The sequence below is a fragment of the Emydura macquarii genome, unplaced genomic scaffold, assembly GCF_026122565.2.
Source record: "Emydura macquarii macquarii isolate MOO-44397 ecotype Brisbane River unplaced genomic scaffold, CSIRO-AGI_Emac_v2 contig_3122, whole genome shotgun sequence".
Classification (NCBI taxonomy): Eukaryota; Metazoa; Chordata; order Testudines; family Chelidae; genus Emydura; species Emydura macquarii.
This window is the reverse complement of record NW_027133259.1, coordinates 7,284,916-7,294,651: the sequence shown is the minus strand read 5'-3', so window position 1 is coordinate 7,294,651 and position 9,736 is coordinate 7,284,916. Positions and strand designations below refer to the sequence as shown.

Sequence of the window (9,736 nt, the reverse complement as noted above, 5' to 3'; positions counted from 1 at the left end):
CTGGAAATGGAAAGGGTGCATGCATTAGCTGTGCCTGGGTGCAGGGGCTGTGGAGACTGGAAGGAGTTACTGGCCAGACACTTGTGTGACTATTTCACATGTTACAGAACGGGCAATGCTGATGCCCTCTCCTGTCCCTCCCTTTCCCTGACACTTTTCTCCACACTGCTCCCTTCCTACCCACTAACCTGCTCAGATCCGGTGAACCAGCTCACCTGGCCATGGAACTCTTCACAGATATCTGCGCCAAAGCGTCTCGGGGGCCGCTTGTACTGCCAAGCTTTCTGGCACAGGGTCACCCGGACAGTCCCCTGCACTGCTCTCCCATACGTGTACCTGTACGGAGCAGGGCAGAGGGGCAAGAAAGCCGGGAGGGAAACACGAAGGAAAAAGAAATATTGGAGAGTGGGCAGTAGCCTGAACACTTTGCTCCTCTATGGTTGCCTCCCTTCGGAGGATCTCAATGCATTTTACAAACACACACAATGAAACCGCGCCATCTCCACTGTGAGGGAGGTCAATATCATCACCCCCATCTGACAGTCTCTTCTTCAGGGCTTTTCCCAGTTTGATTTTAAAATAACCCAAGATGGGGCTTCCACACTTTTTGGGGAGGGGGAGGGATGATGTCAGTCTAGCAGCTCCGTGATAGGAATGTTTTCTGATGACCCAGCCTGAAATTGACCCCTTCACTCCTTGGGCTCCCCATTCCGTGCCTTCTGGAAAAGTCACCCTCCACGTGGCGGGAGAGCGTTTGCACATCCGTCTTCCCCCACCCTCCTTAGCCATTGCTAACAACGATGAACCCGCTGAAACGCGCCCACTCCACATGTGAAGGAAATATGGTCAGCAGAGTGTAAGCAATGAGAAGCGGGGTGTTCTTCCCAGACGTGATGGTACATGTTTCTTCATCTCAGGAAGGGTCTATCCAGCCTGATGGGCGTACCTCGCCCTACCTCAGCTCTTTCCAGGTGAACATGTGTATCTTGCCAGGGGACCTAGCCTGGCACAGGGCTCCCCCTCCCCGAGTGAGGGTCACTCCCCAGCTGGACTCATGTAGATCTTCTACAGGGAAAGACAATGTCTTGGATCTCGCATCAGCCAGTGAGTCTCTTGATATCTGAAGGGGCCCCCCATGGTTTGCCCCTTCGCCTTCCCCATTTCTTTCCTTTGATGGATTCAGGGGAGAGAGGGATTGGGGGAAGGTGTGTGGAGCCATTTGATTAGCAACTCCCTTCCCACAAAGCAGCCTCCTCACCTGCCGCACACGCGGAGTGGGAAGGTTTTATCCAATGTGTAAATCTGAGTGGGTCCTTCAAAGAAAACCTCGAATTTCGGCAACACTGGAAGGAAAAGCCAGAGAGAGATGGTGAAGAGCAGCCTGCCAGTACATGGGCTCAGGGAGGGGTCCCTCCAGATCAGGGCTGGATCCCACGAGAGGACAGGGTGTGTGGGCGTATACAGAAATGTAGGCCAGGAGTGAATGAACAAGGAGAGGAGTATCCCATAGGTCACTGCTGGGATCCCTCAATGAAAAGGTGTCGGAGGAATTTCCAGCACTGTTGTCATACTAGTCCAGCCCAAGTATTAACTAAGCATCTTGGTGAAGTGACATTTCTCCTTGGCCTGACTATGATTCCACCATCACCCCTTTAGGTGTGGCTCTTCCACTGGCATGTGATTAATCTTGGCTCTCAGATGGTATATGATCATTATCCCACTATTCAGATGAAAATGTATTGCCTTCAGATGTTTGGACATTAGATATACGATGGATCAATAGGAGTTTCCTCTGCTCGTATCTATCCCCTCAACATTTTTCACTAGGCAAGTGGTGAAGCACTGGAATGGGTTACCTAGGGAGGTGGTGGAATCTCCATCCTTACAGGTTTTTAAGGTGCGGCTTGACAAAGCCCTGGCTGGGATGATTTAGCTGAGGTTAGTCCTGCTTTGAGCAGGGGGTTGACTAGATACCTCCTGAGGTCCCTTCCAACCCTAATCTTCTACGATTCTATGATTTCAATCATACCGTGCTCCTCCACACTAAAGGTGCTGGAAGCTTTTGTGCCGCCCACGGTGATGGTGTAAGTCCCCAGGGAAGGTTCATCAGCTAACTGGAAGGACAGATCCGCAATGCCCTGCCTTGGTCGCACATCTAGCCATTGGCCAATCCGGTTACTGTTGGGGTCCTGCTCTCAGAGAGAAAAAAAAAGGCAGCCATTAGCTGTAGCCTATTTGCTTATTTAAAAAGTGAGTCCAGAGCAGTCTAATATTTCTAGTTGCTTTTGCTCATTAAATTCTCAAATAGTCCAAGTTGTAGAACTTATAAAGTTAAGTCTACTAGTTTCTTTTTCTCATCAAGGTCTATCCAGCTGCAAGCCAGAACCCAAACATCTCCACAGGTTACAAGTTTCAGAAGAGCCTAGATCCCAGAACCTACAAAATTATAAAGGTTTTAGTTTCTTTGCCCATTAAGTCTTAAATAGGCTTAAAATAAAGTTCTCTCTCATTTTTGCCCTCACATTTTAAAGAGACTAGACCTTAAATATTTGAAGTTTGAAACGCTGGAGTCCACAAAGTTGCAGAATTCTGTTCCAAACAGTAGCTTAAAAGAAGACTATGGAGGATCCGGATATCTAGAATCTCCAGCTTTATCTAGGAATGATATTCAAGAATCAACATAGGTTGCTTCAATCTCTAGAACCTACTCATTCTTCAAAGATAGATTATCAGGTTCTGGGATTCCTGCTGTGAAAAGAAACTGGACAAAAACCACACACAAGCCTGCCCAAAGGGAATATCTTTAACTCAATACTCAAGTTATCTATGCATGTATCCTGGAGCATCCATCACCATAGCCTCCTGGTGTTTAGAGATACCCACCTGGAGTTCTATCACGGAGTACTGAAAAGTAAACAGACAGCCGTATTAGAAAATGCAATGACACAGCAGACAGAGATATAAAAGAAAATGCCATGGTCACCTAACAGCAGCATTGCCACGCCCAAAAGTTAAAAAATGAGTCCGGCCCCCCCCCCAAAAAATCACAAGGTCGGCTTTAAAATTCATAAGATGTTTTAAAATAATAACTGTTGAGTTCTTTTTCTTTTCTTCTGGTTTCTGAACCTTTGGCTGTGCACTTGCTTCACATTTTCAAGCTCTTCTCTGCAACCAGGAGGTTGAAAGCGGATGTTCTCGTACAACCTCATTCCAGCAGCTGAGGCTTTGAGAGAAGCACTCAAAAACCACTCAATAAAACCATGAGAGTTGGCGACACAGAGATCAGTAATGGAGAGAGCACACCTGACCTTTTGCTCTGAATGACTGGCTTCACAGGTAAGGGTTTAGTGGTTATTTACTCTTCTAGCCACTGGTGAGGAAAAGTGGTTGCAGGATTAGGAGCAGGTGTAAGTTACTGGCTTTGGATTGGATTTCCTACAGCCTTGCACCATCATTTACATCTGTGCAAAATGTTTATTTATGTGGTCTGATGTGGAAAAGACTACAAAGGAAGCAAAGGATTACACAATGTGCAAGGCACAGGAGATTCAGGCTTTATCTGTACGAATGAGTAAGCATGTAATAGCAGCCTCTAGTGGATGGCTCAAAAAGAGAAAGTTTACTCCTTTTATGATCTGTGTTTGTACAGAGCCTAACACAATGGGGTCCATGACTGGGGCTCCTAGGTGCCATAATACATACAAATAAATACTAGTAATATTGTTAGAGGAAGCAGGAGGCGCACTCTTTGAGCTCAGGCAGTAGAAGCCGGAACTTTTCAGAGCCACAGGACAAGAGTTCTAGTCCCAGCTTGCAGTGCATGTGATTTGCATAGTAATTGTGGCTGTAGTCTGCAGTGTGCAGATGCTTACACAGGCTGGCATGTCCTCTTTGGCAGGGGATTACGGGACAGATCCCTGGACTATCCCGCCGCCAGCCAGAAGAGGGAGCTGGGATACGCTCATTAGAGAATGAGCATTTCCAAGCCTCTTGCTGGGGTGGGGACATCTGGTGATTCAGACAGCACTGGACCTCAGCATTAGCAATTGGGCACTGGCCCCATCCAATCTGAATACCAATTTAGTAACTGCTACCATGGCGATAAGGCCTCTTAGACCTTGTCCACGTTCATGGGAAAAGGGAAAGACAAGACTAGGAATTGCAAAGGAATGGAGGTGACTGGAGGGGGGGCAGTAAGAGGCGTCAGGAAACGTCTTTGTCCCCTTGAACGTGCCTTACCTTGTTATTAAGGGGAACAAACTCCTCATTCAGAGTCACGATCCGAAACTTCACTGAGGGGAGAAAGGAAAGTTATGAAGAAGGAACACGTTCAGAAATGCACCTCAGTCCTGCCCTGCAGCCCCCCTGGGCTCCCCACACAGATCTGCCAGCCCCAGGAAATTGAACCATTTGTACCCCCCTCACCACCATTTTTGTCCCAACTCCTCTGACTGATCGGAGATGTAGGAGTCACAGTCTCTACCCTCGGTGATATTTTCTCCTCAATGAAGCCTATAAACAACTATGAGCTAAGCTCATGTGGTGGCCCCCAGGCTCCTCATCCTGAGGGGAGAACAAGAGTGGGTTTTCCCCCATCCTTAGGTCCTTGCGTGACCCCATCTCCCAATGGATTCCTGCCTAGACCCCAGAGTTCCCCATCCCTGCCTGAATGGATCTCCAGACTTCGCCCCAGCCCCTGGCACCTGTGTGCGCTCGGTCAGTCCCCAGGCCCTGCACTCCATCCTTGTAGGCCTGTCTCGCCACACTGTGCACCCTCCAACGTGGTCTCTCTCCCTCCCACCCATGTGCACCCATCACATGCCTGAGCACCCCAAATATTCTCCACCCCCTTCTGCTGCCCATCAGGGCTGCCCACGTGGCTGAGGCTTTCTGGCCAGAGCCCCCAGCAGACGATGGAGCAGCTCAGGCAGGGATTGAGGAAGAACCAGCAAGCTCAGGCCTCCCTCCCACCTGCTCCCCACAGCTGCCCGTCCCGACAAGCAGCACGTACAGCAGCTGAAGCCGGGGCAGGTCTGGCCACTCCTGGAGAGCTGGCAGGTGTGATACGCTGGCCACGCTCACCTATCTGCCCCGGCTTGTAAATGGGTTTGTCTGTCTGGACGAAGGTGCTGCTGTCACTCCTGCGAATCAGGACGTTCTTCTCCTCCTTCACATTGAAGTAGCGGCCGTTGGAGATGGTCAGATGGACGGTGCAAACCTCCTCCCGGCCCCCCGCCGGAGATGGGACCTGCAGACGGAGAGAGGGAGCTATGGCTAGCTCTCTGGGGAGATGCAGGGGATGGGAAAGGAGCATGGCACATTCTCCGCTGTCCCAGTGGTGGCAAAGCAGATGCTCTGCTCCCCTGCTCCCTGGAGTCTTGGGTCCAACTAATTCCCTCCTGCCGGGAGGGGCACCTGTCACCCATGCAACCTGTTCTCTCAGTGGCCAGGCGACTCAGTTTGCTGGAGCAAAGAATGGTGCCTTTGTTGTGCTCTTGGGTTTGGGCTGCAGAGCCCTGGCAGAGATGTGCACCAGGAGGAGGAAGGTGTTTGCTCTGCCTGAACAGTGTCACGTGCACTGCCCAGTCTCACCGGCAGTCTGTGGGGAATGGGCTGGGGGGGGGTCTCACTCCAATGAGTAGCAGGGCTCCACAACCCACCACTAACGGGTCCCCCTCGCTGGCCGTCTCTGTATGGAGGTGAGTGACTGAAAGGATCCGGGGGGCTGAGATCCCTCCTCACTCCTAGAGATGGTTTAGGACAGAGGCACATGGATGGTGGGCATGACGCGTAGGAAGCACTGCACTGCGCCTAATCAGGGATAACCCGAGGACACCACTCCCCAGGGCTGCCAGTTCAGCACCTTTCCAGGCCCATAAAATCCCATCGAGGGAGAAATCAGAGAGAGGCTGGAGAGAGGAGAACATAAGGCAAGACGCTTGGAGAAGTAAATAAGGAGACACGGAGGAAAAGGCCGAGGTGGCCAGAGCTTCTTCTAACAGGCAGCAGGCCAGGGAAATGCTGCTGTTTCTAGGTCGTGTTTGGTACTTAGGGCAGCACGTCAGACACATTTCACCTCCCCGAACGGGAACATTGCGATGAAGCCGATCAGAGAAATACAGAAAGAGGGAAGAGACCACGCAGGCTGCCATTTACCCCTCTGCCTGGCTTTTTTCTGCCTCACTTTCACTCCTCCCCCTTTTTCTCCCTCCCCTCAGAAGTCTCTCTCTCTCTCATTCTCTGTATCTTCCTATTTCTCTGGTGCGAGAACCTGCGATGTGACACAGCAGACTGGGCGTTGTCAGCGATGGGAGCCTGGCTTGCCCCCGGGATTGCTGCTCACCCGAAACCTGGAGCATTCCAAGATCCTGCTGTTTCGGATGACCCTTCGGAAGAGGAGAAGGCTACCCGATGCATGCACAAGAGTCAAGGCCACTCGAATGGGCTTCTCTACCCCCCTCAGGTCCAAGCACACCCTCTGGACAGACGGGAAGGTCAGTTCGGCTGGCATGATGATCAGGTATCTCCTGCAGGGGGGCAAACAGAGCAGAGGAACAGCACGGTTTATGTTCGGAGTCTCACCTCATGGGAACAAATGAGGCTAATGCTATAGGATCCATGTGACAACTTCCTAGGGCTGTGAGGATGGGGTGACAGGTCCCATAGGAGAAGTGAGGATGAGGGTGACAGTATCTATCAAATTGGCTGAGAGAGCGGGTAACAATGTCTATAGGATCAAGGAGTGGATTGGACATATTCTGTAGGATCATAAGGGGAACGTGGATGAGGAGACTTTATAGACTCAGAAGGGACCATCGTGATCAACGCAGGCCACAGAACCTCACCCATCCACCCCTGTAACAGACCCCTAATATCTGACTGAGTTATTGAAGTCCTCAAATCATGGTTTAAAGACTTCAAGGTACAGAGAATCCACCAGCAAGTGAGCTGTGTCCCATGCTTCAGAGGAAGGCAAAAAACACCCAGGACCTTTGCCAATCTGCCCTGGGGGATAGAATCATGGAATATTAGAGTTGGAAGGGACCTCAGGAGGTCATCTAGTCCAACCACCTGCTCAAAGCACGACTAACCTCAGCTATAATTCCTTCCCGACCCCAAATGTGGCGATCAGCTAAACCCTGAGCAGGTGGGCAAGACTCGACAGCCAGACACCTGGAAAGAATTCTCTGCAGTAACTCTGAACCCTCCCCATCTAACAACCCTTCACAGGCCATTGGGCATATTTACCACTAGTAATCTAAAATCGGTTAATTGCTAAATTAGGCTGGCCCATCGTACCATCCCTGCCATAATCTTATCAAGCTCAGTTTTGAAGCCAGCTAGATTTTTTGCCCCCACTGCTCCCTTTGGAAGGCTGTTCCAGAACTTCACTCTCCATGATGGTTAGAGTCTAGTCTGACTTGCATATCATAGGAAACTAAACACCACCCAGCCACCGCTGCATTGAACCCCATAACTTGGTTTAGATTAAACTATTACAGCCCTCAGGAGGCAGGCCCAGGCAGAGGAGAAGAGGGACCAAGGCACCGCCAGTGCCCAAGGTCCCCAGAATGATAGGGAATTGATTGGATGAGGTATAGACACATGATCCTAGCAGGTGATCCATGCGGCAGATATCTTACTGCATAGGAAAGCAAAAACAAAACAAAAAATTCTCTGCCAATCTGACCTGAGGGAAAATTCTTTTCTGATCTAATGACCTTGAAAATGTTGATCAGTTAGATCTGGAGTATGTGAGCAGGCCCCACCTGCCAAGGACTTGTGAGAATTCTCTGTACCACCTCAGAGCCCCCATCCCATCTCCAGCACCACTAACCCCATCTGAGAGATGGGGAAACCAAGGCACTGAATGGAGAAGTGACTCACCCAAGGACACAGAGTCACTGGCCAAGTCAGTAGAACCAGCTCTCCAGACTCCCGGCCAATTTGTTATCCACAAACCCACAGGCTGAAGTCTTGCGTTTATCCATCAGGAAAGGCACCAGCAGGCCATACTCCCACTCCCAGGACTTGACTCTGCCCTGAGGCAGAGGGGAATCTCCATGCCCCATTCAGTTGATGGCCTCTCTGCTGAGACTGCCGCCCAGGGCACCAATCGGTGCCAGTGGTATGGCAGGATTTACCTTCCCTGCTCAGAGCAGGACTGAACACCACTAACTTATGTCACACAGGGGCTACTGCTGCATCCCTTTGGAGCACACTGCAATAGCACAAGGGAGGGGCCCACACTGAGATACCATAGACAAGGAAATTGTCTCCAATGGAGCCCTCTCCCTGGGTGGAGGCCCAGAAATCAGAACTGGGGACAGTCCAGTTGTTCAGCTCTGCATCTGGATCCAGACCAGCCAAAGTTCTGGGAACACCCAGACCTGGGGCCTTGGATCAGCCCTTAGAGAGATACGGGCCAGCTGTGTAATTATTCCAATCCAAGCCAGCCCCAGAGGTGTGGGTCATTCCAATCTTGGGTCTGATTAGACCCAGCTCGAACATCTGGCCCATTCTCCCAGGAGCCAGCTCAGGATTGCTTGATCTGTTCTCCAGGGCTTTGTCCAGTTCTAGCTCCCAATGTCCCAACTTGCAATGGAGCTCCCATCCCTTCCCTGAGGGAGACTCTTCCACAGTCTCACAGGCCCAGCTGTTCGTCAATGTCTTGTGGTCAGCCAGACCCAAATCCTCCATCCCATTCCTAATTTCAATTTCATCCCCTTTACGCCTAGGTCCTCCCCAGTTACGCTGCCAACCACGTCCTCCTTGGTGTTGCAACTTTCCATATACCCAGACGATCACCACATTTCTCAGATATATTTTAGTGGGATTTTCCCAGTTTGGTGGGATTCTATTCCATAAAATGGGGCTTGTAGGACGTTGCAAAACACCCCCAGCCTGTCCCTTCCGAGAACTGACGGGCATGGCTGCTGCCTCCCTCCTGTGACATCCTGATACCACTGACCCACTCCACGTTACCTCTACCGATCAGGTATTTCAACATCTCTTACGGTTGTGCCACTGTCACTGTGGTGTAGAACAGGCAGCTAAGAATGATGGGAGCCCGCATCTTCATGGGAGACCCGCGGGGAGCAGAGGGAGGCAGAGTGTCTCAGGATGGAGGCCAGGAGAGAGGAAGGCTGGTGATGAAGCTCGTGCTTTCACTTGGAGAACTCCAGAACTCCCATGTTCTGCTGTTTCTCCCTGCGGACGGGCAAGTGGAACAAGAACCCATAGATCACCTTTCTCTCACTCGCTCCTGTGTTTATAGTGCCCCAGATCCAGGGGTGTATCATACCAGATGCTCCAGAGCCAATTGAAGCCTTCCTGGACTCTGTCCATTAGTCACTGGCCCCTTCTGCTTCCCATACCCCCACACATCGATTAGTGTCATTCAGACAAATTGGCTTTTCACCCCGTTGAGCAGCGGCTAATTTCAGGTTTGCTAAGCTGACCCCCCTCGCTGTTCCACTTGCAACTTCTGTCCCATTGTTTTGCCTTGAGATGGATCATCGTGAGTCCCCTCTTGCGTGCACACTTGGCTGGATTTCACTGTGACTGCTTCTGACCGTACCACCCTCAAATCCAGTTCTCACGTGCCAAAGAGCTCCAGAGGCTGCTCAGGACTTGTATGGGAGACTAGGCGTTGCAGAAAATGGGTAGCGGAGTCATAGATGCTGCCCGAGTCCTGGAACAGGGAGTTACCGGTTTTCTCAATTTTGCCCCAGTC

General features: G+C 51.0%; 1 protein-coding gene across 1 annotated transcript; it reads right to left on the bottom strand.

The window, feature by feature from the left end:
• Window positions 1–176: 176 nt before the first annotated feature.
• Window positions 177–9,076, bottom strand: LOC137141950 (alpha-2-macroglobulin-like protein 1). Its single transcript, XM_067531069.1, has 8 exons — window positions 9,018–9,076; window positions 6,344–6,527; window positions 5,083–5,248; window positions 4,240–4,292; window positions 2,884–2,904; window positions 2,030–2,189; window positions 1,259–1,343; window positions 177–336 (listed from the first exon to the last, which is right to left on the bottom strand). The coding sequence occupies exons 1-8, from the start codon at window positions 9,074–9,076 to the stop codon at window positions 177–179; spliced, it is 888 nt and encodes a 295-aa protein (XP_067387170.1).
• Window positions 9,077–9,736: the final 660 nt, after the last annotated feature.

Excerpts from the sequence above, each read along its gene's own strand:
- LOC137141950 (XM_067531069.1), bottom strand. The coding sequence starts at position 9,076 with ATGCGGGCTCCCATCATTCTTAGCTGCCTGTTCTACACCACAGTGACA. Across the intron at positions 5,249-6,343 it reads TGGAATGCTCCAGGTTTCGG|GTCCCATCTCCGGCGGGGGG; the intron begins GTGAGCAGCAAT and ends CTCCGTCTGCAG. Across the intron at positions 2,905-4,239 it reads TTGTTCCCCTTAATAACAAG|TACTCCGTGATAGAACTCCA; the intron begins GTAAGGCACGTT and ends TTTACTTTTCAG.